This window comes from Fundulus heteroclitus, chromosome 6 (genome assembly GCF_011125445.2).
Source record: "Fundulus heteroclitus isolate FHET01 chromosome 6, MU-UCD_Fhet_4.1, whole genome shotgun sequence".
NCBI classification, from domain to species: domain Eukaryota; kingdom Metazoa; phylum Chordata; class Actinopteri; order Cyprinodontiformes; family Fundulidae; genus Fundulus; species Fundulus heteroclitus.
The window spans coordinates 30,428,180-30,456,116 of NC_046366.1; the positions used below are offsets into that span (position 1 = coordinate 30,428,180).

At 41.9% G+C, this 27,937-nt stretch overlaps 2 protein-coding genes across 3 annotated transcripts in view; both read left to right on the plus strand.

The window, feature by feature from the left end:
• The window catches only part of vangl2 (VANGL planar cell polarity protein 2), a 30,827-nt gene extending 11,769 nt beyond the window's left edge, over positions 1–19,058 (plus strand). The window contains exons 2-8 of the mRNA XM_021309912.2: positions 4,332–4,714; positions 6,395–6,518; positions 9,609–10,216; positions 12,612–12,745; positions 12,920–13,055; positions 15,313–15,556; positions 18,319–19,058. Of these exons, the coding sequence (XP_021165587.2) occupies positions 4,644–4,714; positions 6,395–6,518; positions 9,609–10,216; positions 12,612–12,745; positions 12,920–13,055; positions 15,313–15,556; positions 18,319–18,579 (1,578 nt within the window). The 5' untranslated portion in view covers positions 4,332–4,643 and the 3' untranslated portion in view covers positions 18,580–19,058. The remainder of the gene's footprint in view (positions 1–4,331; positions 4,715–6,394; positions 6,519–9,608; positions 10,217–12,611; positions 12,746–12,919; positions 13,056–15,312; positions 15,557–18,318) is intronic.
• Positions 19,059–26,782: 7,724 nt separating this feature from the next.
• LOC105916730 (nectin-4) overlaps positions 26,783–27,937 on the plus strand; it is a 43,941-nt gene continuing 42,786 nt past the window's right edge. For both annotated transcript variants that reach the window (XM_012851327.3, XM_036138587.1), the window contains exon 1: positions 26,783–27,206. In XM_012851327.3, the coding sequence (XP_012706781.2) occupies positions 27,161–27,206 (46 nt within the window). In that variant the 5' untranslated portion in view covers positions 26,783–27,160. The remainder of the gene's footprint in view (positions 27,207–27,937) is intronic.

The window sequence follows — 27,937 nt, forward strand, 5'->3', positions numbered from 1 at the left end:
GTGCTCGGTTTAGCGATGCTAGGAATCTTTAACTTTCCTAAAGTGATTCAGAGCAAAGCAGAGATTCGATCTTAGCTTCCTTATGTGTTTTTTTTTTTTTCCCTCACGTAATCTCAGTTAGTTGGACATAATCCACAAGTCAGAATGCCGTCTCTTATTGTGACGATCAGAGAGCAGCTTTCATGCCGGTACAGAGATGTTGTGCTCACAGTGTTCGCCTCTTAGCTCCTTGTGACTCTTCTCTGCTCTCCTCGGCCTTTACTGCAGATAAAAGCTGGTCATTACTCTGGAGGAGGAGGCCGTTAGTCATTTGACTTTTGAGGTTAGGAATAAACGCTGCGCTGAGGTTTAGCTCGTTTCAGAACCTTCTCCGGTCTGGTAAGGGATTCCAGTCTCGGATGAGGGAATCTGCCCTCCTTTTAATGGAGGACTGGGAAACCTACAGGAAATCCCACAGGCCGGTTTGTGCACAATCTGGCCGAGAAGAAGCGATTTTTAAAGATGGAAAGAGAGAAACCTCACAACGTCGCAGCTAATGGCCCGTCGGTTTCTCACAGAGGCCGATGAAAGCCGGCCGTTCTCAATAACCTCCGTTTGACAGCCTGACGTCCATCATGCCGGCACGTTTGTTTTGGAGACTTTCCTCCAGCGTGGAGAACGGATCCGCATCCCCGGCAACTGCCGGCCTCCGCCTTTTCATCCGAGCACCCCCCCCGTTTCATCGCCATGGCAGCGGAGAGGCCCCCGTTTCCCGGGGGACGACGGCCGCCAGGGAGGGAATCCAAGCAGGAGCGAGGGTGGGAGAGAGGGCAAACAAGTTTAGTGCAAACACCGTAATCCAATATGGCCGCCATTGTGCCGCAGCAAACCGAGGCCGAAGCGGGCCGTCTCGGAGAGGAGATGCAGCCGTGTAATGATTAACCTCGGCGGAGACCTGGACGTCGTGGAGAAACCAGAACCTGGGTTCAGGGGGTTAATGGGTGTAAGCGTCCATGGAGCACACAGGGCTCAGTCTGCCGGGTGGAGACCTCTGATTCCCTCTGTGGATAATAAGCTCAGACCCTTAAAGGGTCGTTTCACATCCGAGCCGCATAATAAAACCCACTTTGTTTCTGACCCACCCTCTTGAAATCTGATATTAATGCCGTGGCTTTTCACGCCACACTTTTACTGGTTTAAATATTCAGACTTTCTTAGACTCTGTGTCGACAAGTTGGAATTATTGTGGATTTAACAAGTTTTACACTCGAATCGAAGCTAAAAAAAAAAGTGCTTCGTCTGAGACAGGCAGTGATTTTGTTTGTGGGTAACACTTTTTAAAGGTGGTGCAGGTGATCCCACCTCATATGCCGTGTAATTGGCTGTTTTAGAAGGTAAACAGTTGATTACAAAAGGAGGTTGAGCATAAAAATTAGTTTCTATGTCTACTTAGTTATTTGTCTATTGTTGGTTATATTAATCATTTAAGTCCTATAATTAATGGATCAGTGTATTTGTATTAGTCTTTACTTTCTGTTTGTTTCTTTTTTGTTTCGTTTGTTGACTTTTCTTTCTTTGCAAATCTGTTTTTAAATGTTTTCTTAGGTTTAATGCGTGATTTTTTTGTGCTGCAACAGGCTCTTATTCAATGTAATCAGAAAGGTAACGGGTAGAGCGAGGAGGAGGAAAACCTGCAGCAAAGGTCCCAAGGTCAGAAAATAAACCTTGGGCAGCTGCATCAAAAACTAATAGGCTTTAATTTACCTATTAAATTCATCCTCGTTTGTTTTGCTTTTGTTCCCCTTTTCCTTCATTCATTTTTCATTACTATTCAACTGAAATAAAAATATTCGTTTCTCTGACAGAGATTAATTTGTTTGGTATGACTGAGGGTTGTTGTTGGGTAGCCTGTTTCCCACTATATATATATATATATATATATATATATATATATATATATATATATATATATATATATATATATATATATATATATATATATATATCACTTTTTTTGCTTTGTTCCCTCCTTACTCAGAATAAAAATGACAACAAATGAGATACATGAATACCACACTTTATATTTTACACCGTGCTGTAATTTAATGTTTTGAATCATTGAAAATATTTTAATGAGGAAAGTGGAAACTGTGACGCCTGACCTTGTAGGAAACAAACAGAAAACACCAGACTTTGTTGAAATGTATGGAAAGTCTTGATTTCTCACAATTTCTGTTTTTGCTACATGAACACAAGGGTTTTCACCAGCTGGCCATAATACAGCACTGGTGGCATGAGTGTAAACAGCACCAGGATGGAGAGGATGGGAAAAACAGGCTTGCCTCCAGGCAACACCCATGCCGTTTAGATAGATTCCCTCAGGGGCAGGTTGACTTGCTCAATATGCCTCTGGCTCTCTCCACTAAGTCCAACAAGCTTCTTCTTCTGCTTCCCTTTCCTGTGGAGTCCCACAAGGCTCAGTTCTTGGGTCACCATTTTTTTCCATTATACCTTCTTCCCCTGGACACTATTTTCAGGAAGCACAATTGTGCCTTCCAGCTTTATGCTGATGACTGCCAGGTTTATGTTCCCCTAAAACATGAGAAAACATACTCTGCACAATCACTGTTTGAGTGCTTTGAGGAAGTAAAAGCCTGGATGACTCTTAACTTCTTTAATTTTAATGACAAAAAGACAGGTTTTGTTTTTTAGTCCCCGGGTCTCTGGTGGACCCCAGGACCTCTAGAGCTTGGCCCTCTAGATCAGCATATAGAACCCATTATCAGCAATTTTGGGGTAAAAAAATGGATCCAGTTTATATCAACTGGCAAATGTGAAACATATGGTCTAAAAACAGGATTTTGAAACTGTAATCCATGCTTTTATCACAACACGCCTCGATTATAGCAACTCTCTATTCTATGGAGTCTCAGACATCAATGTCTCGTCTCCAGCTGGTGCAGAAAGCAGCTGCCCGCCTTTTAACTGGTACACGAAACAGAGCGCACAAATCTGCTGTTTGAGCCTCATTGCGCTGGTTGCTGTTCAGTTAAGGGTTCGTTTTGAGATTCTCATTTCTTTTTAAATCTTTAAATGGTCTGGCTCTGCTCTACCTCTCTGGGCTTTTGCAAGTGCATTGCCCCACTCTCTCACTCAGGTCAGCGGACCAGCTTCTCGTGGACGTGCCGAGATCGCAGCGAAAGCTCAGAGGGGACAGAGAATTTTCTCTGGCAGCTCCAAGACTTTGGATTTTACTGCCATTGCGCATCAGACTCTTCCCTGTCAGTTTTTAAAACTGGTCTGAAGACCCATGTTTTCTTCAATTCAATTTTATTTATATAGCGCCAGTTCACAACACGTCATCTCAAGGCACTTTACAAAGTCAAATTCATTCAAATCCTCCAGGTTGGTCAGAAAGTTTCCTCTCTAAGGAAACCCAGCAGGTTGCATCAAGTCTCTCCAAGCAACATTCACTCCTCCTGAAAGAGCGTAGAGCCACAGTGGACAGTCATTGCAAAGCATTGTTGATGGTTTTGCAGCAATCCCTCATACTGAGCATGCATGAAGCGACAGCGGAGAGGCAAACTCCCCATTAACAGGAAGTAAAACCTCCAGCAGAACCAGACTCAGTGTGAACGCTCATCTGCCTCGACCCACTGGGGGTTAGAGAAGACAGAGCAGAGACACAGAAAGCACAGAAGCACACACTGACCCAGGAGTACTTTCTATGTTATATGGAAATGTAACATAGAAGATCCCCCCCCCCGCCCCCCCGATGTCACAGCTAAACACACCAGACCAGTTATACCTACTATGAAGAGAAAAAAGACAAAAGTCAAAATAACAAATAATGCAAAATTAAGCAGTAGGAGAACTCAGCACAGTGAACAATGTAATATTTTAGTTTTTTCACAAATAACTTATTAGCTCACTTTATCCATTTTATTCAAGTTTCTTACAAAATATTTTATGTGCTTTTATACTGCATTTTACTCTAGTTGCTTGTAACATCTTTTATGTGTTTATGTATGTTTTTACATATTTGTTCAGCAACTATAAATAAAGTTGGCTAGGTGTTCCCCATGGGTGATGGGTTAAAAGCAGAGAACAAATTTCGTTGTAATGTATGTTTCAATGTATGTTTCAATGACAATAAAGATGATGTTACTACTATTATTATTATTATTATTATTATTATTATTAATCATAATGAAGGCAGAAAGTTCAATGAAAATAAGAAGGTGGGCTATTTTTGGTGAAGTTCGTCTAGTTTTTGTTAAATATTTATCACGGTGTATAAAACCAGGTCATACAAATCATAAAGTTTTAATCTCGCCTCTTCTTCTTTTCAGATCTCAAATACTTCATCTCCCTCCCCCTCCCCCCCGCTGTGACTCTCATACCCACCATCCTCTCCCAGTCCGTCGTCCTCCTCTCTGTAGCCTCCCCCCTGCTCCCCCACCTCCCCTCTTCTCCGTCCCTCCTCCTCATCAGCCTCCAAGATAGATTCCCTCAGGAGCAAGGTTGACCTGCTCAAGCTGCCTCTGACCCTCTCCACCAAGTCCATCTCCGAGCGCAAGAGCCAGCTGGGAGGAGCCGGCGAGCGGCGCAGCACGGGTGGAGGAGGCGGGGCTCGCACAGCCCGCTCACCGCCGACCCGAGACATGGACAACGAGTCGCAGTATTCGGGCTACTCATACAAGTCGTCTCACTCCCGAAGCTCCCGAAAGCACAGGTGGGTAATCTGACACGAACGCTGAGAGTTACTCACTTGATGCACATTCAATATATGTTAATGTGGATGACTTGTTAATTTATCAAAACAAGCAACTTGGTTGGTAAAGAAAAGTTGATTTGGAAGGTGATTTATACAAAAAGACTAGTGTTTGAGGCATTTTGATCCAAAAATAAATCTAAATTATATTGTTTGAATTAGAGACCAAAGTCCAAAGTTACTTTCTTGCAATAATGAGATTTACTAATGTTAAAAGGGCTATAGAGTCTAAAAAAAACTTTACAAAACTAAATGCTGCAATTTAAAGGTGAGGAGTGGCGATTTTAGTATAGTAGACGCATTAAATTGTCCTCCTCAGATGGATAAAATAAGGTTTATCATTAACTAATTAGTAATTCCAGCTTCTTGTATCCAATCACAAGGTAAATCAGATGAATAAATGGTATCATAAACACCTAATCCATCCACACCTTTAATTTGAGCTGTTTATGGTTACCTGAAAGGGACATTTTGCATTCACAATCAATTTGCATCAGAAGGTTTTACATTTGCGGACACCATTAATAAGAGTAATGCAGCAGGAAAAGGCAGCTTTTCCGACCATTTAAAATTTAAAGGTGAAATTGTATTATTCTGCTGAATATTACAATTTAAATGTATATTTTTGCTCACGTCTTTATTAGAATCAATATACTGATAAATAATGTCATAGCAGGGCTGAGCAATATGGCTTAAAAATAAAATCTCAGATTTTATTATACCAATTCCGAGTAATCGATTTATTTCCCCCTCCATTTTGCTTCACAAAAAGAAATAAAGAAATAATTTCATAAATGTCCTTTTATGTTAAGCATTTCATCCTGCAGTGGACCTGAATTCAAAGTGTAACTAAATACAAGTTGAGAGACATGCTTGAAAACAAGATGGCCGCCCGGCCATTGTAAACAATGAAAGTATAACAAAATTGTTGCTAGTAGTTTTAGGACCAGGCTTCACTTTACCTGTGTAACTTCAAACTATCTTTAAAAAAAATTAGTGAATTAAAGTGCATCGTATTATAGTAAAAAAGTTTCATGTTTACATTATTTTGACAATATATTTTCCTAAACATATACTCAGTATTTCTGTTGTTCTCTTCATGGAAGCCCAATGAGTTCATTGGCAAAATAAAATCTGGATTTTCCAAAAACTTAAATCTTCAAAAATTGTAAATTCGAATGAATCGATTAAATCGATTTATCACTCAACTCTATTTCATAGTTGACGTTATTATAACCGCAAGATTCTGCTTGTTATTTTTCCTGCAGTAGGAAAGAATTGATTAAGATGATTAGATCATTTTGTAATTTTTTTATGTTTCTGTGCAAATTGCATGAAATCGTGAAGCTGTGTTGTTTTTCCTGAAGATCGTTAAGCTGTGAGGATGTGAGAATGTATTTGCCATCAAAAGAAAGCTGTTGAAACCATCATAGCGATCCAAATAAAAAAAAAACAGATGATATTTATTTGTCATCTTGCTTCAAACTTCATGTCCATGTGTGAAACGTTTCTTTACCGGATCTGTTTTTTCCTTTTATAGGAATTGCATTATGATGGAACTGAGACAGAAGAAAGGGAGAAAACCCATTACTGAGCACTTAGTTTCTCTGCTAATCTCTATGTGTGTTTTTTGGGCTTCAGGGACCGGAGGGACCGGCACCGCTCTAAGAGCAGAGACAGCAGCAGCCGTGGAGACAAGTCGGTCACCATCCAGACGCCCGGAGAACCGCTGCTGGACGCAGAATCGACCCGAGGAGACGACAGGGTCAGCCTCGCTCAAACATCACACCTTTTTCTTTTTCTTTCTTTCTTTCTTTCTTTCTTTCTTTCTTTCTTTCTTTCTTTCTTTCTTTCTTTCTTTCTTTCTTTCTTTCTTTCTTTCTTTCTTTCTTTCTTTCTTTCTTTCTTTCTTTCTTTCTTTCACTTTACTTTTAGTAAATTATCCAACATTAAACACAGGAAACTGTAAAAAAACAAAAACAACGATAAACAAACAAACCCAGAATTTACCAAAAAAAGGAATAGGCTGAAGCAAAGCTTATTATTGCCTACCCTGTTTTATACACTGCAAAAATGGATCTAAAAATAAGTAAAATGTTCTTAAAATTTGTGTTTATATCCTAGATTTAAGCAGGTAAATAAGATGATCTGCCAATGGGATAAGTATTTTGACCCCTAAAATAAGATAATTAGATATATTGTACTTGAAATAAGATGATGGAGATGAATTGTTCCTATTTTAAGTGCAAAAATCTTATTCTATTGGCAGATCATCTAATTTACCTGCTCAAATCAAGAAAAAATACACAACATTTAAGAACATTTTAATTATTTTTAGTTCTGTTTTTGCAGTGTATACTTACAACCTTTACAACCTACCAGGTTCTTTACAGTACATATATAAATATTCAAATCTACATAACATAGGATTTTATCATTTTACATTTTAAAGCCCTTTTAAAATTCACCAAGAAAGGACATAACTTTAAATCGTCATTCAATTCATTCCACAGTTTCACACCAATAACTGAAACACATCTAGACTTTATCTGGCTCTTCTCTTTTGCACATTCAAATATAAACAAACCTCGCAAATTATATTTATTCTCTCTTAACTTAAATAATTTCTGAATACCAGAAGAAAGAATTTTGTTCACTGCTTTATACATTATTACCAGTATTTCTATATAAACAATGTCTTTGAATTTCAATGTGTTGCTTTGAATGAAGAGTTTATCAGTTGGTTCACGGTATCCCACCTTATTAATAAGCCTTATAGCTTTTTATTGCAACGTAACTAACTTATCAATAATTGCTTTATTTGCATTTCCCCATACTTCTGAACAATAAGACAAATAAGGCATGACCAAAGAGGAATATAAAATATGCAGGCCTGTGATATACTCTTTCAATTTCAACTCTATTTATACATAACTTTACATCGTTATGGACCCGATTACCAGAGAATACCATACATTTAGTTTTCCCTTCATTTAACGACTACTTATTATAATCAAACCATGTTTTCAACTCAGCTAACTCTTTTTCTATCGTTTTTATTATTTCATCCAAATTTTTCCCTGAAAAAAATAGATTTGTATCATCAGCACAACTTCTTTAAAATCTCTACATCGGCAGGTTGTTGCAATTCAGGGGTAAATGTGTGACATCAGGATTTATTCAGGCAGATTAATCCTATATTTCGAGGCCTGGATGTATGTTTGTCCGAGCTGAGGGTTACGCCGCTTCCTTGTCTACCTCTGCGTGAATCTGTGACCACACAGCTGTCGGCCTTGTTGACAGATTTGGCCAAAGTGGGGTGCAGGCGCGGGCTCTTGAACTCCATCAGCGACTGAATTGTGTTTTGCTGCAGCAGTCGCTCATTTGGTTTCAGTCCCTGTCAGCAGGGACGGAGCAGGTGTTGACATCTGGTCAACAGAGCCACTAAATAAAAGAAGATAAATTACTTTGGGTGTGGAGGTGTGTTTACACTGGGGGGTGGATCACATAGACACCATATACGTAGACGCGTCGTTGGGCGCAGGTTCGCACGTCAACGTCACCGCCATATTGTATGTAGCAGAAAAAAAGTTACGTTCTGTTGTAGTGAACGTGGATCAGAAAAGATGCCTCATTCCTGTGCTGCATGGAAATGTATTCTGGCTGATTTCACTACTAGTATCTGCCTTCTATAAACTAAGGCTGCACCATGTTGCCAAACTGGACACACTAAAGCTGCAGAGTTGCAACACTAGAAAAAAGCTGTGCAAGACCATTTTTTTTCAAGAATTTTAGCTTGCATACAGTACAGACTGTTGTATTTAGACATAGATGTGCACATATATAGATTTTCAAGTATTATAAATAAGCCAAATAGCTGTGTGATTTTATATATATATATATATATATATATATATATATATATATATATATATATATATATATATATATATATATCTCCTCATATATATATATCTCCTCATATATATGAGGAGCTCAGTCATCCGGGGAGGACTCAGAGTAGAGCCGCTGCTCCTCCACGTCGAGAGGAGCCAGTCTAGGTGGCTCGGGCATCTGGTCAGGATGCCTCCTGGACGCCTCCCTGGTGAGGTGTTCCGGGCACGTCCCACCGTGAGGAGACCCAGAGGAAGACCCAGGACACGCTGGAGGGACTATGTCTCTCTGCTGGCCTGGGAACGCCTTGGGATTCCTCCTGAGGAGCTGGCCCAAGTGGCTGGGGAGAGGGACGTCTGGGCCTCCCTACTGAAGCTGCTACCCCTGCGACCCGACCCCGGATAAGCGGAAGAAGACGGACGGACGGAGAATAAATTCAGGAGAATGAAGCTAAAGGGATACAAAAATAAACTCAGAATATTCCAAAAATAAAAACATTACGAATACAAAGTATATTCAGAGAGTAAAGTCCCTCTGATACTGTTTAAGTGACTGAGTAACTGCAGATTTGCCACATTCAAGATGGCGGACGCTCTGACGCATCGCAGCATAGGCAGAACCCGCCCAACGACGCGTCTACTCTTATATTATGTCTATGCTGGATCAGCTGAAAAGGGGCCTTTACTTAAACAGCAAAGCGACATGGGGAAACAGAAACGTGTCACAGTTAATTGTTAATGCTTTTAGATTAAAATGAGGTTTAAAATGTAATCATCTAAATTACATATCATGGATTTGGGGCCTTTTGCTAAAATTCAAAAACATGACTATACATGTATTTACTTAATGTCTCAGGAGTTCAATTTATGGTACGTGGGCCACTTGTGGCCTTCTGAAAGAATTTGTTCACAAAGACAATTTAAAAAAAGGATCCCTCAGATCTCTGTCCTTATTTTTGCAGGATGATAACTGGGGAGAGACCACCACTGTCGTGACGGGCACCTCCGAACACAGCCTCTCCAATGAGGACCTCACCCGCGTCACCAAAGATCTGGAGGAGTCGACGCCGCTGGAGTGCAAGCGCTTCATCGGCCCGGTGCTCGGAGGCTGCCTGAGCTTCTTTGCTCTGATCACGCCGCTGGCCTTCCTCGTCCTGCCGCAGGTGCTGTGGCGAGACGTCCTGGAGCCCTGCGGCACTCCCTGCGAAGGGCTTTACGTCTCCCTCGCCTTCAAGCTCCTGGTCCTGCTCATCTCCTCCTGGGCGCTGTTCCTCCGCCCTCCCCGGGCCACCCTGCCGCGCTTCTTTGTCTTCCGCTGCCTGCTGATGGTGCTGGTGTTCCTGTTCGTGGCGTCCTACTGGCTCTTCTACGGCGTGCGGGTGCTGGAGCCCAGGGAGAGGGACTACCGGGGCATCGTGGAGTATGCCGCCTCCCTGGTGGACGCCCTGCTCTTCATCCAGTACCTGGCTCTGGTGCTGCTGGAGGTCCGACACCTGCAGCCGGCTTTTTGCCTTAAGGTGGTCCGCAGCACGGATGGAGCCAGCAAGTTTTACAACGTGGGTCATCTCAGGTGAGTTGGTGATCCTGGAAACTGGTTCACAGCATAATTAGCTCACAGGAGCTTTTTATTTTTCAAATTTCAGCATATAAATAGTTTAACATATAACATAACTTTAACATATTGTCAAAAATGCTTTATTTTTTTCATTTTATTGGATAAAGTGTAAGTTCCTAACCCTCGTTAAAATGTGTTTATTTTGATTGTCCTGATTTTCTTTGATATTTTTGTGCACTGTAAGGTACAAGAAGTGTAAATGTAGCGATATGTGCACTGAAAGCTACAATCCAGCTAAACGCTCAAACATCTCCCGGCTAGTGTTTAGGTAGACATAACAATATTGTCTTAGATTATCTCAGAGTAATTTCAGCAAAACAAGACCAATTTAGTTTTGTTTAAAGCCGGGCGTACACTGTACGAGTTTTTCAGTCGTGGTACTTATATACATCTCAAACTGTGCGAGGGAACCGCGGGGTTTAAAAGTTCACCGCTCACGATCTGTGCGGCGCGACGCTCGGACGAGACCGGACTGCTCACACTGTACGGCGTGTCCCCTCTGGGACCGCTCGCTGTGGTGGCAGGTGACAGGGACCCAGAGCAGGGGTTCGAGCCCAGCTCTGGCGAAGCCCGCAGGAGGCACCGGGCGTCAGGGGAACGGAGGGGAGAGAGGAGGGAAGAGATGCACCGGCGGCCGCGCGGCACGGCAGGTCGCCCGGCCCGCCCCCCCAACAAGCGGAGGAGTGCCGAAACAGGCGGCCAGCGCGTTGCGGACCGCGGAGGAGTGCCGAAACAGGCGGCCAGCGCGTTGCGCGGACCTGACGGCTCGCCCTCCCTAACACCGGCCGGAGGTTGCTTCAGGGACGCCCGCTTCCCTCCCTCCGCTGGCGGGGACGGAGAGGAGGGGAGGGCGCCCCCTCGTAGCTCTGCTTGAACAGCAGGATGCGCTCACAAAAACCTCACGACAGCCGACTGAATTTCAAACATGTTTGATTTTCACCGATCGTCCGATTCCTGATCTGGAGGTAGTCGTGAGAAGCCAGTCCCCCCTCCTCCCCCCCTCTACGATCAAGCTGAAATTCGGCCGATTCAAAAAATGCTCGCACGACTGAAGAATCGGCCCGAAAAGGGGAAAAACTCGTACAGTGTACGCCCGGCTTAAGTCAGGGGTGTCCAAACTATGGCTCAGGGGCCATTTGTGGCCCCTGTGCTGATTTTGTGTGGCCCTCCAACTGAATTTCAGGAAAGATTTGGCCGACCAGCGCTGGTGGCTTTTTGCAGATGGAAACATATTATTTTTAATTAGGGTAAATTTATTATAGACAAGTTAAAATCTTACAATTGAATGTCTAATTGAATTATCAGTACAACATAGAATATTTGTCTTTTACATTTGCTTTAATTACATAGTAAATAAGGTGACTTTTACTCAAATGCAGACTTTGGTTCATTACAATATAATCAGAATTCAATAAAATAGGCTAAATACAGTTTAACAATTTCAGTTCTTAGAATTATCATATTTTGTTGGGCAGGGTTAGTATTTTTGCTTTTTTTTTTTTCCTATTTTGGCCCTCGAGCGCTTTCGATTTAACAATTTTGGCCCAATAGCTAAAAAGTTTGGACACCGCTGGTTTAGACTAAGGAATTAAGGCATAAACTGATGATATCAGCAGTTTAAAAGCGTTTCATCTGTAGCCTAACGCCGAGCAACTGAGTAAAGTATGGTGTCATCTGCATAATGCTTAACTCTTAACTCTAGACATTTTCTTTCCAATGCCATTAATAATTATTTTTTTTAAATAAAACAGGGCATAAGATTGAGCCCTTGGGGAACTCCTGTCAAAGATATTCTACTGAGCAAAAGTGGTTCTCACTAACTTTGACCAAAAATGAAAGTAATTACTGTCTACGGTAGCTTTCCATGTTTAAGCCTCTTTCAGTAACAAGAAATAATTACGTGTAATTTATCTCAACTGTAAAATAATCTCTAATTTATTCATAAGGCTATTTCATCATGAAGTAACGATGATGCCCTAGGCTTTCCCTTTCACATCTGACACACACCAGAATCTAAAAACAGTTCACCCATGTTCAGACGTTAGAATGAGCTTGTTTCGTCTAATTGTCTTTTAATGTTTAGGACATTCCAGGATTGTAGCTGGAGTCCAGGAAACATTTTCAGCCTCATTCGGTTTATTTTTCTACCGTTTTTCTCTCCCAGAGGAGACGTCTCCACCCCGCTGATCCTGATAGTGATGTTTAATCATAATGTTACTCTGGAATGGGCTGTAATTTGTTTTTGTTATTATTTATTTTATTAAATAATGTACATGTACATTTAAAGGCAAATGCTTATGTAAATATCTAGTGTTTTTCTGATCGGTTCTGTCCTGTGATTCGTTTTTAGCATCCAGCGAGCCGCCGTCTGGGTGCTGGACCGGTATTACAGCGACTTCTCCGTCTACAACCCTGCCGTGGTCAACCTTCCCAAGTCCATTTTGTCCAAGAAGATGACCGGATTCAAGGTTTACTCCCTGGACGGTGAGTGACAACCGCTGCACCACCACAAACCCTCTGAGATCACTTTCACCTCTGTGATTCTACCACAAAAAGGACGTTATTCCCCCTTTTGTTCTCGCTCGGCTGTGAACGTTTGGATGAAAAAACCTTTCGTGCAAACCTCTAAATCCTCCCTCTGCGTGTGTCGTCTTGCAGAAAGCACCACCAATAACTCCACGGGCCAATCACGGGCCATGATCGCGGCGGCTGCCAGGAGGAGGGATAACTCCCACAACGAGTTTTACTACGAGGAGGCTGAGATGGAGCGCAGGATCCGCAAACGCAAGGCCAGGTCAGAAACGGACCCGAAACGACGTAAAAACCTGAGAACCGGAGTGTAATGAGTTCCTTTCTGTTTCTTTGTTCCTGTTTCGGAGCAAACAGGCATGTAGTGACTAGAGAGCAATCATGAGGGCTGCCGTGGATATCATTAAGGTCTTTCCATCATGTAAACTCTGACAATCTGACTTAAAGCCTTCATTTAAATGAGTCACGGTAGTCGTGTTCTCACATGTTCTGGTTGTCGCGGCTGCTGTAAAAAAAAGTCAGACGGCTTTTCACAGCCAAACGTTTTGGTCTTCTTCTTTCTTGGGGGGGAAAAACTCGACTGATTGGCAGTCTGCCGCCTCAGAGCAGCGGTACATGCTGTACAAACGCGTTTCCTAACCATCCTGAATGATGAGTTTAATCTGGAAATTATTTTTTTGCTGTCTGTTTATTTAGAGCAAAGGGATTGTTTTCAGAGGAACACGTAGTTTCAGTTTTGTTTACCCCAGTTGAACTGTTTAACTTGAAAATCGCTGTTATATAACTCCAACCTTTTTTTTTTTGTCAATGCTTGTATGTAACACCCCACTAAAATGCGTAGAAATGCACTTAAAACAGATAATTATATTCCTGGTTGTAGTTGGCTTGATCCAAAGTTAGAGTGCCTTGCATTTTTTTTTTTTTTCAAATTAGGACCTCAAACTTTGGCTGAATTATAAGTAATAGACCAACACAAGGGAATAGGTAATTGCTAAGAGGAAGGGAAATTATATATATATTTTTTTTTACAGATTAGCATCATGTGCATTCCTTTTAAGAAATTCCAGTGCAACAAAATGTCTTGTAAAATCACCTTGCAAGTGATTTAATTTCTGTATAAACACAGTTCTGTGATGGCCTCAGAGGTTTCTTAGATAACTTTAGTGAACAGTGATCAGAGATGCTGCCAGGAGGCTCATGGCAACTCTGGAAGAGCTGCAGAGATCCGCAGCTCAGGTGTGAGAATCTGTTGAGAATATGATGGAAAACTTGAGTAGTTGTGACTTTTTCATACCGGGGTTTACCGTGAAACCCGTAACTGGCCCATGCCTACTTGACAGTACAGCTAATTGTAACAAATGTGACCCCAAATATACAGCTGGAGCTTTAAAGGAATTATTTACAAGCATATTTATGTTGGAAAGTTCAGATCTAAATCTAACTGTAGCACGGCTTGATAACTGATATTTACAGAAGCTCCCCATCCAATCTGACTGAGCCTGAGTTATGTTGCAAAGAACAAAGGGGGGGGGGGGGGGGGGGACATGCATGTTTCTAGATGTGCATGGCTGGTAGGAACCTAAAAAAATTATCAGATGGATCTGCAGCAAAACGCATTTCTGAAAAATATTATCTGAGGGGGACTTGAACACGAATACACGCCACGTTTTCCAGATTTCTTATTTGAAATCTCTTTTTGGAGTATTTTCAAAAAACATATTTAATAGAAACAATAATTGTGGCAAAAAGCCTGAAATTTGGGCATAAAATCTGCAGGTCCTCTGGAACATAGTATTTGCTCAAACTGCATTTTTATGTGGTTTGAAATGCATTCTTTATTTGTCCTTGTACCGATTAGCTATAACGCTCGGCTCCCCAATGAAAAATCCGCATTTATTTTTCAAAATGTCTGATATTGACTAGTGTTGCGCCGATGCCATTTTTTGACCCCGATACCGATACCCGATACCTGGCTGTGCAGTATCGGCCGATACCGATACCATTACTTTGAAATTTATGTGTGTGTGTATAGTAAGAACTGCATACTACTTGGATGTAAAATAATTGCTATTATGGCTTTGTCAAGCTGCTACCTTATTAAAGCAGGAAAAAAACGAATACAAAGTGAATCCAGTAGAACTACTGAGTGTCGGGAGAGAAAAGGCTGCGTTCAAGTGACATACAAACATAAAAATGGTATCTGTGACCTATTTGTTGGTACTTGCCGATACCGATACCACCATTTTAGTGCGGTATCGGCGCCCCGGCCGATACTGGTATCGGTATCGGTGCAACACTAATATTGACTATTCGTAGTTACTCTGCACAAGCCCAATGGAACGTATTCCTTTACCTCAGCCACCTTTTACACCAACTTTACCATTCAGGAATAAGCTGCGCTATTAATTGCTCAACGTTCCTTCATTTATTTATTTATTGTATCACATATTAAGGTGTTGACAGGTTTAACTCTTTGCCACCTGCCTGTTTGGCCATTTCTGACTCTTGTCGTTGTGGTGCAGGCTGGTCGTAGCGGTGGAAGAGGCCTTCACGCACATCAAGCGTCTCCACGAGGACGAGGTGGCCTCGTCTCCCAAACACCCCAGAGAGGTGATGGACCCCAGGGAGGCCGCCCAGGCCATCTTCGCCCCGATGGCCCGGGCCATGCAGAAGTACCTGAGGACCACGCGGCAGCAGGCCTTCCACAGCATGGAGAGCATCCTCACACACCTGCAGTTCTGCATCACCCACAACATGACGCCCAAGGTGAGGCGCAAATGTTTCTTTGCGCTCACTAATGCGGACGCGTTTGACTGAAGAGCTTTACCACCTGTTATCAGTCGGACTGCTGTGAACAAACTTCTTTAAAGGCAACCTGCTGCAGTACTTTATTTTTATTTATTTTCAAAGGAGCCAGACGCTCTTGCAAATGTCAGCTTGATACGTTCTCCAGTGTTTCTGGATGTCTTTCGAAGGGTTTTCCTTGGACTTGGGCTGCTTTTTCAGTCGTTCTCGGTCCTTTCTTCAGAGGATTATATTTGTTTAAACCACATTTGCAACGCTGCCGCAAACCTACCAGGTTGGGTAGCATTAAAGGTATACTATGCAACCAGGGTTGATTTTCCAGTGAGGCTCCCCCCAGAGGGCGAAAGTAAAAGTTCACTGTCATAAAGATGCTCAGCTGTTCTGGTTCCTCCGTCAAGCCAGGCGCGGTTGTTTTGAGCTTAGCAGACAGGCGAACGCAACGAAAAGTGGAAAAAACGGCAGTACAAACAATGACTAACACAGTGAAAGTTTGAACATCAAGCTTCCCGCAGCGCTATCTTGGCAAGGCGGCCTGCCTCGCCAAACTCACGCTGCCGCCTCGCCAACATAAAAAAAAAATAAAATAAATAAATAAATAAAATAATAATAATAATAATAATAAAACTCGATATGCTTGCATGTTTATTTGACGTTAACACGCGGTTCTTTGTTGTTGCTTTCGCGCGTGCATATAGTGAATGGCAGGGCAAAAACACATGGAGTTCTCGCCGTAAAGCAAGACCGACTCTTGCAGTCTTGCACGAGACTTCTGAGCCTGTGTGTGCGGGCCGAGGGGTCCTGCAATTGCAAGTGCGGTATTTCCCCCACAGACCACCAGGGTGGCGGAGAAAACCTTTGTTCGACCTGAAATGACTAATTTAATCATCCAAAATGGTATGGAACACATTAATTAACTGAAAAATGTTGCATAGTATGCCTTTAATAGAAGCGGCCAAAAGGTGCATGGTAGCTGTGGAAGAGATGCAGCTCAGGTGGAAGAAAGTGTTGACTGAACTGTCTCACCTTTATTCAAAGAGTCAAATATTCTTTATTGTCACCGCGTGTTATCGAGGGGAAATTTGCTTTACACATACTGAAGGCAAAAAGACAAACAGGCAACGAACAGGTGTTACAATTGTATTAGAGCTGGGAGTGGTGATGACACGGATAAGAACACAAAAACAAATAAAATAAACCGGAGCGCCTTGGCTGCTGCACCGCCATCTTGTCCATTATGGAAGTTTGTCAAGAGGAAGGAGGTCGAAAGAAAGAATATCTTCCTGTTTTAAAGTCAGTGACAAACCGTTCAAGAGAAACAGGGAATATCTTAAAGAAGGTGATCTGCTCAGATGAGACCAAAACTAAACCGTTTGACCGACATGCGACAGGCTGTATGTGGTTATTTCTGCACGTCACCCTGAACACAACGTCCCTTTGGTGAAGCATGGTAGTGGCAGCATCATGCTGTTGGGATGGTTCCCCTTCCAGCCGGACAACGACCCTGAGCCTCGTCTCTTTCTATGAATGCTAAGAAATAAAAACCTGATCAAATTACCGTATTTTTCGGACCATAAGGTGCATTATAAGGCGCACTAAATATCACTCCCAAGTGTGTAATATCACTCCTTCACGTCCACAGTTCTCTATCCGTCTCTGTCAGGAGGACAGAGTAGTTGGACTATACTGCCCTGTTTCTAACATTAAGCCAAAAATAAACATAACTTTTATATTTAATTAACTTACTAGGTTTATTGTTGCTAGCGCGTACTCCAGGTGTGGGCTGCCTTACATGAATTCACTTGTAGTTTAGACATTACAGTCAGGCAGTCTGGTAGACAGCTCAGGGGTCCTATCAGGTAGTGACACAGTGTCCTTTCTTCTTCCCTTTCATCATTTCCATGTCTCCTTCCCTCTTCCTTGCGTCCTTTTCATGTGTCCTTCGTTCTTCCCTTGCGTCCTTTCCATGTGTCCTTCCTTCTTCCCTTTATACCTTTTCCAGTCACCTTCCTTCTTCCCTTTCATCCTTACATGTATCCTTCCTTCTTCCCTTTCATCATTTCCTTGTGTCCTTCCTTATTCCCTTTCGTCCTTCCGATGTGTCCTTCCTTCTTCCCTTTATACCTTTTCCAGTCACCTTCCTTCTTCCCTTCCATCCTTTCATGTATCCTTTCTTCTTCCCTTTCATCATTTCCATGTGTCCTTCCCTCTTCCCTTGCGTCCTTTCCATGTGTCCTTCCTTCTTCCCTTTCGTCCTTTCCTTGTGTCCTTCCTTCTTCCCTTTCGTCCTTTCCATGTCTCCTTCCTTCTTCCCTTCCATCCTTCTCATGTGTCCTTCCTTCTTCCCTGTCATCCTTACCTTGTGTCCTTCCTTCCTTCTTCCCTTCCTTTCTTTTTTCCTTGCACCCTTTTGTCCATTCCTGTGTCCTTCCATCCTTTCTTTTTGTCTTAACTCCTTTCCTTCCTTTTGCTGGCCTCATACATGAACCCTCCCTGCTGTACTGATAATTTCTACCCTAAATCCAGCGTGAATGTTTGTATTTTGTGTCTCATGAGGAAAGTCAAGCACTAAGGCGGCTGGTCTGCGGACTTTAGCCTTCACATATATTGATGCTGGAAAGTTCCTGCTGACTAAAAACTGATGCCCTAACCTGATTGAGGCGTCATCAGCAGGTAAACCCTTCCTGATTAACCTCCATCTTTCTCTCTCTCTTTGTCTGCGTCAGGCTTTCCTGGAGCGATACCTCACCCCGGGCCCCACCATGCAGTACCAGCAGCAGAGCGGCAGGGGGCGCCAGTGGACTTTGGTGAGCGAGGAGCCGGTCACCTCGGGCATCCGGCAGGGCCTGGTCTTCTCGCTGCGGCGGCTGGACTTCTCCCTGGTCGTCACGGTAACGCCGCTTCCTTTCCTGCGGCTCGGGGAGGAGTTCATCGACCCGAAGAGCCACAAGTTCGTCATGCGGCTGCAGTCGGAGACCTCGGTGTGAGGCCAGCGGATGAACTTTCCCTCTTTGATCCTGCAGCTCGCTCCTCCTGGATGTGACAGGACACTTGATTGTCCCCCCCCCCCCCCCCCCCTCTATGACAGAAACCAATCAGACGGAGGAGTGCAGCTTTTCTGATCATCACACTGGGGTCTGAGTTTGTATCAGACCCAGATAAAATGAGCAGAGGCGTTTTCGCCACCAGAGTTTTCTTTTTCACAAGGTTTGTCTTTAACCACTGAGCTACGGCGGTGCGGTGACTCAACACACGAACGCAAGAGGAAGGAGGGGTTTACGTCACAGCTGTCACTTCCTCTCTCTCCATCTCTCTCTCTCTCTCTGTGCAGCGCTGGTGGGGATGCTTTCTGTGACACGGACCTGCTTTTTACATGAGAGCCAGTGTGGCTTTTATTGTTTTAAACTACAGAATGTAGCATCATGTGCCGTGTGTAGATGTCTGTTTTTGATGATGCAGCCTTTTTTTTTTCTTTTACTTTTTTTTTTATTCCACTACTTTTATTGGTTTCCGCTTAGAGAACTGAATGCCGTTAACCTGCACAAGTCTGCCGGTGGTCTGGATCTTCTTATTGTCCATAAATCCAGTGAGATGAACTGGTAACACAGTCACAGCTTAAACATGGTACGAAGCGGGGCCTGTGTTGCGTTGCTGTGACTTAAGGCTAACAGAAGCTGAAGTATAAGTATTTCTGGCAGAAGGATGATGTAGGTAACCTGACTCTCGCCAGATGGATGTCGTTCCACTGCATAAAATGGACGAGCCAATCAGGATCGACGGGCGGGATTTTCGTAGTTGAGTCCCTGTTTTGGATCACCTGTCCCCAGAAATGTCCCCCAACAGAGACTCTGCGCCCGCCTGCTTAGCAAAGTCAAAGACGTCCCTGGTTTTCATAGAGAAATCTGCTCACCTGGTGACATTGATGCTGTTATTTCATCAGTATTATTGTCCAATCTACCAAATATTAATTATTTAAATGAACACCAGAGAACGGCTTTGAAGGCTTTTGTTAGTGGTAAAGATGACGGACAAGTGGTTTATCCAATCACATGCCAGGATTTGATGGGTGTGTGGAGCTCTGCAGGACAATATCCATCTGGCGAGAGTCAGGTTATGATTTTTAACCCTTTGAGGCAGACGTAAGTAATTAAAAGTTGCTATATTAACTGTCTTCAGTTAATATGAGCTAACTTCGGACAACATGAAAGACAAATGGCATCACCAGACTTGTCTTTTTAAACGCACACAAAAGACGGTCTTGGTGCTCGACTGTCAGCAGGATTTTTATTGGCACTGAATCAAAACATTTGAGATGAAGGAACAAGTCGATATTATTTAAACATAATTGTTCTTTAATAAGACATGCGTTCAATCGGGGTCCCTCTCTGCTGTGCTTAATTTGCACGACAATGTTTGAACGCAGGCCCCCGATTAAATCCCCCAAAAAGAAAAATAACAAGTTTATGATTTAAATACTGACTGTGGTTTGTGTTTATGGTGTGGTTTAGTGATCATCAGGGCTTCACAGCAACGGTTGCAGCACACGCCTGAACCAGAGCTGTGCCTGCTGCTAGCCGCTAGCTGCAGCTCTGCATCCGATGCATGATTCGCTCAGCCTTTAAAAGGACACTTCCTGTAATAACCGTTTCTGGTTGGCTGCCCTCAGGTTTTGTCCTGCTACCGACAATGCATAAGTCTTAAAAAGCTATTTTTAATCAGAGTTTCTTAACAGTTGAACTTAGTCAGTTATGATGCAGACAGGAGTTTTAGGCCTGATTCGGTAGAAGATCTAAATCCGGCACAGTGATTCTGAGTATTATTTAGACGTCATGTGTACCATTCAACCCACGTTTATAAATGTTTTCCTACACTGGACGTTCAAACATGCTAAAAATTGACCTGTTTGAAACTTGAAATTGTTTTTTATCCAACGTTTTATCTAAGATGTAAGAGCGCCACCTGAAAAAATAAGTGCAGGAAGGTGAAGAAGATGCAGCTCAGTTGATATTTTAGATCATGCATCATGCAGAAACACGACCAATAGGAGTGGGAATTTTATATTTAAAAGTCTCTAGCAGAGTTTTCCATTTTCTGACACGGTTTAGCCAATTTTACAGCTAATTTTCAAACTTTTCACTTCTTTCCTAATAGAAAAGATGTAAATTTGAAGCTACTCGTTCTCTGGGTGTCGTACCTGTTCTAAGTGTGGTCCCAGTCTGTGAAAACATTTCTATGGTTTTGAAACCAGTTCTGAACATGTGGTCTTTGTAAAAAAACGTATAAATGTCCCAAATCAGACGTGCGATTGTAACTCCTGTGATCACCGCCTCGCCTTGTGCCGCCGTAATCGAACCCTCGCTCGGCCTTTTCTCTGCAGACGTGGAGGATCTGCCGCTGGTTCCTCTCTCCGCTGATCCGGACTCTCCGTCTGCTCAGCCACGGTCCCGCCGGTTGCCTTTTTTTTTGGTGCATTTTTTTAAGAAGCAAAAGCCCCTCTTGTATAAACTCTGAAGTGTTTCACCGTTTCTTATGAACAATCCTGACTTTTTTTTTATTTTAAGAAAAGCATGCAGAGGATTATTTTGGGCTCCCATCTTTTTATTTTGAAAACTAACTTTTGTATCATTTTAAGGTGCCTAAGTTATAAGGATGCAATTTTCTGAATGTTTTTACTTAAATGAAAAAAAACAAAAAAAACAAGTGACTTGTAAAGAAAAAAAACACATAGATTTGTGGTTTCTTTTTTTTTTTTTTTTTTGGTAACAGTAGCTTGTAAAGTGTTTTAGACATTTTTCTATTATTAAACCAACTATTCCTAATAAATCCTGCCTCTGTGCCCAGTCTTTTAGCTGTTCTCCTGAGTCCCGCTGCAGAAAATGTGTCCTAACGGGAATTTCACCTTTTTAAAGAAAGGCACAGAGCTTCTCATGAAGCGCCTTTAGAGGAACTTCTGTGAGGGGAAGATGGCTGATGTGGTAGGCGTGTGGTTTCACAGCTTCAAAACGGACAGAGAGCCCTGCACTTCCTGTTCTCAGTCGCTCGCCGAGGCTCTTCAGACGCTTTGACTTTTTTCTCCGACAGCCGACGAAGGGAGTGAGCAAAGCCGTTCCTTCGCCTCCTTCTCCGGTGAGATCCATCACGTCTTTATCTTATCTTTATCTTTAGGACTGGTTGGTGTGCTGACGATGATGGGTTGTTTTTCGCAGAGCCAGCTGGAGATATGAACGTTTGTTACATCCTGGATGGGGTTCTGATCCTGTACGGCATCATTCTCACCGTCCTTTACTGCAGGCTGAGGGTAAGATGTGAGAACGCTCTTGAGACGGCGCCCCGTTTTTATTCCATCAGGCATAAGGGTTCACCGTTTGTACGGTGAAATCGTGGCAGAAAAGCCTGCCGACTTTGCTTTAATTCAGTAATTTTGTTTAAAAGTCATATTTCTCCCCTTTCTGTTTTGATTTTCGACAGATGCGGCCGTCCAGCAAAGCGTCTGCCGGACACGGCGAGGTAAAAAAAAAACAACGAAGCGGCACGTCTGTGTTTTTCTGTAAATGAAACCAAATTTGGGACGGCGTATTTTACGCGACTTCACAGCTTTGGCGTTCTTCTTTTGGTATTTCGCCCTCAAAGCGTTGACGTGCTACTTCAAAGCCAACCTCGCTCAAATCATTTCCTGCACGCTCGAGCTGACCACCGACCTACATTATTTATTTTCACACTCAGAGTTTCCACCTGGGCCTCTGGTGTCAGATCCTGCTTCCTGCTGTTGTTTTTAATGCATCTTCAACCTTTCACATGAAAATACATGAAATGTGCCCCTTCAGACAGGGGCACATACGCAGCACGTTATCTTCGAATGATGGCACCTACGTGCTCCTGATTATGTCTTTGTTTCCATCCTCTACAGAAGCAGCCCGCAAGCGGAGGCATCTATGCGGTGAGACTTCTTATTCTAATGCTCAAAAAGACTTTAAAAGATGCACATGAGGGAAAAGTGACGGCCCATCACGCAGTGGAGGGTCAAGGCCAGTGTTTTCTGTTCGTCTCAGAATAAACCAGCAGGCTGTCACTGTTTTGCGCTCGGACTGGTTGCAGGAAACACTCACAGAGAGCAGTTTTATTTTTAAACTTTGCATCATGGTTGTCATCGCGCCCGCTTTGTGTCCTGCAGGGTCTGACGTCCCGCAGCACTGACACCTACGAGACCATTAAAATGGACAAGAGGCCCATCGTGTGAGCTGCGCGCTTCGGGCGCGACGAGGATGACGAGCTATATATATATACGTTATATTAACCTTTTGAGATGTTTTTCTCCTTTTTATTTTCTTTTTTGTAAAATATTCACCCTGTGTTTTGTTTCTGCACAAGATGTTAAAGCTTGTAAATTAATTTAACATGTTACTAATAAAGACCGGTTGCTTCCTGATTGCTTTTCTGTGCTTTTTCAGCTGGGGTTACAAAGGAAAGCAGAAGTCTGAATACATTTTTTAGTTTCTGGTTTAATAGTTCCTATTTTTAAGTCTTAAATGATGTCTTACAATTTTATCCTCCATGACTAAATCATTTGAGGGAAATCTTTTTATGTATTACACTGTTAATGCATCTTTTTTTAATTTATACTTTTTTAATTAGATCATGGAGTAGTCACTAATTCTCTTACGGCTGTCTTTTACCTTTAAAAAAAAAATACAAGTTGCTTAACTTTGTGTGCGGCGATATCATCTGCCAGCATCTGTTTTTGGGTTTTCGAGGTTGGTGAAACGACCCAGAATCAGGAAACCAACTCAGCTTTTAAAAAAATATATTTAAAAAGCATCTTTAAATATAATTTGAGCCATAGTAGAGTTTTGACTTTTGATGCTCTATGATAAAACTTTACATCTTTGAAATTAGGCTCAATAAAAGCTTATTTAAACTTTATTCATTGGGTAATTGTAAATTAACAGATTTCATTACTTTCTACAGTGGGATAAGAAAAGTATTCACACCCCTTGAACTATTTTATGCAACAAACGTGGGATTTCCGTGAGATTTTGCTGTGAACATCAGTGTCTGAGTCTTACCACAGATGATACATTTTCCATTTTACCCATCTGGCTGTAGCTCTCACTATGTTTAGGGTCGCTGCTTACTGAAGAAAAGCGTATCTACAAAATGAAACTGGCATGTTTCGCAGCAGGGGTTGCACGTTTAGGTTGATGTAGGGTGTTAAGTTTTCCAGCACATATAGCGTTATGTATGAAAACCAAAAAAGTAGCGTTCTGGTATCATCAGGCCTCATGGCTTGTGGCAAAATGCAAACAGGACTTCCGGCTCAATCGCCACTTTTTTTTTTTCTTGCCAAACTTCCATAAAGGCCGTCCACCTAAACCAATCGGCATGCAAGAAGACCATTAATCAGAGAAGCAGCCGAGAGGCCCAGGGTAAACTGGAGGAGCTGCAGAGATCCCCAGCTCAGGTGGATAATTCTGTATCAGGGCTTTGGATTTTATCTTTTGCTTTGCTAAATCTTGTCTTCCATTTCCAATGAAATCCATTTAAGTGCATTGTTGGAATGTGACCATAAAAACTGGTTTATTTTTGCTTGTAAAATAAGTCTTATCTGTCCATTGGTTATGCAGCTTTTCTGCAGCTGTCCCATTATCAGCAGTAATCTATAACAACTCTAGAGGCATCAGGACTCTATCTGTATCATTGTGCCCCCCCCCCCTTTCATTCTTCCTGATGGATTTACATAGAGACATAACTGGAAACTTATTCAAAGCAGATGTGTGAGCACCAGGTGTCTGTTCGCCCTGCGGCTTCCCTCACTGATAGGATTAAATCACTTAATGATTCACGGCTGCATTAAACTGAAACTAGTGTTGCTGAATGTTGCAACAGGCTGTCCATGTTGTTGGGCTGTTTCTAGAGTGCCTTCCTCCCACGCAGCGTCATGAAAATGTCTTTATTGGTGAATTAAAGCACATTTTATTACAGTTGTTGCTCTCTGTGTTCTTGTGGCTGTTACTCCAGTTTAATTTAGCATAGCTGCTATTTAGCTGCTGGATTCCTAAAAAAGGTGAGCCCTACAGGATGATAAAAAAAGTGCAACTGTGCATCATATGCTGCAAAACATAGGATTGAATTAATTAATAAGGAGGAGGCCCTGTGTTGTATGCAGCTACTAAATCCACATGAGCCGCTGAAACCGCACTAAACCTGCAACCTGTTTTAGAAAAAAGAAAAAGAAAAAAAAGAAGAAAAAACACGCCAATCAAGTCGTGATGCATTCACTGCTCCTGGGAGATTTAGGTGTCAGTTGAAATTCACAACAGAGATGAAAAAGAATGCGTAACTTTATGTTATTAATGACTTAATACATGGATTTTGTTGGGATGTTTATTCTTAATGCAACAGGTTAATTTTTTTTTCTCTGTTGCAAAAATACAGAGGCAAACCTGAAACAAATCGGGTCATATTTGATGTTACCTCATCTGCTAATTTCAAACTATTTTAGGTAATTAACATGCAGTTAGTATTATTAAAGAAACCAAAAGTTAAGCATTTTTAAATCTTCAAGATCCCAAAACAAGTTTTAAAACTTCACAAGCCTTAAAAAAAATAAAAAATGCAAACAGATTTATTATAAACGAATGAAAAGAGAAACTTGGAAATTGATCAGAGTTTTTTTGTTTTAATAGAACAGCCGTGAGTTTTCCACCTAAAAATCTTTGCAGTGGATGAGTAAGAAAGGTTTTAGCAATATTTTTTTCTGTAGTTGTTTTTGGCTTTCTTCTGAACCACACGTCAAACAATAAATCTGGTTTATATGTGTTTGTTGACAAGGCCGATGCATTAGTTAGTTGATCAAGGAAAAAAACTAAATGATAAAACTGATCAGTAAAGAGGGAACAAAAAACAGACTTCTTTCTTCAAAATATAATTTTTTTTTCATTCGCAGTGATCAGACAGGAAATGGACAGAGAGCGAGAAAGCAAAGATCCCAAACCCCAGACAGCTGCATCGAGGACTAATGGCCTTCGTATATGGGCCTCACCCTCTACCTCTACTCCACACGCTGCTCCATATTTGCAGATATTATTGATTATGGCTCACCACCCAGGGTGACATCTTATCAACAAGGTGAGTGGTGGTCTAGAGAGAAGAGCAAACCTCGCAGACTGCCACCATTATCCCTGACCAAGACCCACAGCATCAGGTTACTCTCTGGGCGCTGTAAAAAGCTGTCCTGCTCCCTGAGGGATGGGCTAACTGCAGAAGACAAATTCAAAGATTTCTTTCTTTCTTTCTTTCTTTCTTTCTTTCTTTCTTTCTTTCTTTCTTTTTTATCATGGGATGCACATGCCAAGCGTCATTTTGTGGTGGTGCTTTATTAAATTTTAATGAAAACACCCAGACACAATCGGCCATGCCAACTTTATTCATCAAGCACTTTAAAAACAGAAAACATTGAGTAAGGTGAAATGATTTAATGATTTTTTTTATGACCATTTCACACCATTATTTTGCACTGCCAACGTTACCGAACATTTATAATTCATTTAAATAGTACACAACTGAATGTGTACTGCACTTTTGCACCATATTAGTTTGCACTGCACTTAACTTTTCCATGTTAATGCCTTTTTGCACCATTATTTTTGCGCCATAAACATGGAACATTCTTCTACATACTTAAAAAAAAAACAACAACAAACTGTTTTTCTCCTACAATGTTCTTATCACTGCAGCACTTTATATTGTAATGTTATCTTATTCCAACTGCAATTTCATTACACTGTTGTAAGATGTAAGCAATGAAATATCGTTTTGTATGCACTCTGTGCATCGGACTACTTAGGTGGGATTAAGATTTTAGCAGTTTAAACTTCATTCTTTAAATTTATGTGTTTCCCCCCTGTGCTTTCAGTTATTTTTTTTTTGTTTACTATTTAGGTATTTTTCTTCATGTAATATAAGGCTTTATTTCACTATTTCTATATGCTATAGATAAATCATAAAAAACATTCATATTTTAGCAATAAGCATGTATGTTTAGCTTATTGTTTTGATACAATTACCATGGGAAAAAATATACAAATGTTGCGAAACTTTAATTTTCACAGCAACCTGAACGCGTCATATTTTTGTGGGCGGAAACCAGCCCCGTTGGGGGCGGGGCTTAATCCGACAGGTGTAGCAGCAGCGGCTCTAACCTGCGCAGGTTGTGGTGACAAGCGGACAGGTTTCTGTTACACAAATAGCCGCTGTGTTTTTTTTTCTTACCCCCCTGCTATGTTTCTCCTCACTAGATACACTTCGTCCTGCTCCTCTTTTAATGTTTACACTCACCTGTGATGAAGTTAGAGCCGCTCCCGGGGAAAACCTCCACTTGGGGACAGATCGGGATTTTTAGTTTGGAAACCCCGCAGAGGAGCTGAGGAAGAGGGAGAACAGCTCTGGGATCTGTCCGCCTGCTCCGGACCTGGTTCTGGACTTGAAGCAGGCGCACATTATGAAAGTTTGACGCGATATTTACAACAGCCTAGAAAGGGGGACGAAGTGCTGCTGCTGTCCGGGCTACAGATGGAGTCGACCAGGACCCTGACTGAGCTTCTGCTGCTTCTTATCGGTGAGTTTTTCATCGGAAATCTATCAGAGGAATGTTTGTCCAACCGGTTTTGAATCGTTCTTCTTTTATTTTTAATCAGATTCAGGCTTGGAGAATTTGGATCTAATCTTACTTTCATACAAAATACCTCAGATAAAGCAGCTTTTCCTTACTTGGAGGTGAGGTTGCCCCAACACCTCCCTAAATAACTTGGGTGGGAGTTAACATTACCCACTGGGAAACTCAGTGTGGCATAGAAACACAGTTAAAAACGTCCAGTTTTGATTTTGTTTTATTTTATAGGCATTCTATTGAGACAAAGCTAACTTTTAATACAGTTGTTAATTGTTTATTCTAAGGAATTTTAGATTTAAGCTCTAATTTAAGGCTTTAATTGTATTCTACTTTTTTTTACTTGTTTCTTTTTAAAATAACATTCTAGACCTTCTTTTTAGCCCTTTTGACAAGTATTACAACTTGTAAAATGTGTTTGCTGCTGTTACTGAGAGGCTTTTCGGTGTTCCTGTTTGGGAGGTTTGTTTGTTTCCTTCTTACTTTTTTTTTAGGCTGTCTTGTATGCACTGTACAGCTGATGTCTACTTATCCACTTTTTATTATAGGACAGAAAAAAAGTATTGGAAAAACCTTTATCCTTGCATGGTCTAAAAGAGTTCAGCGTGGGTTTTGATGTGTTATTATAGTTATTATGTTAATCTTCAGCTCTTTCCAGGCAGTGACGTGTGTTTGCTCGC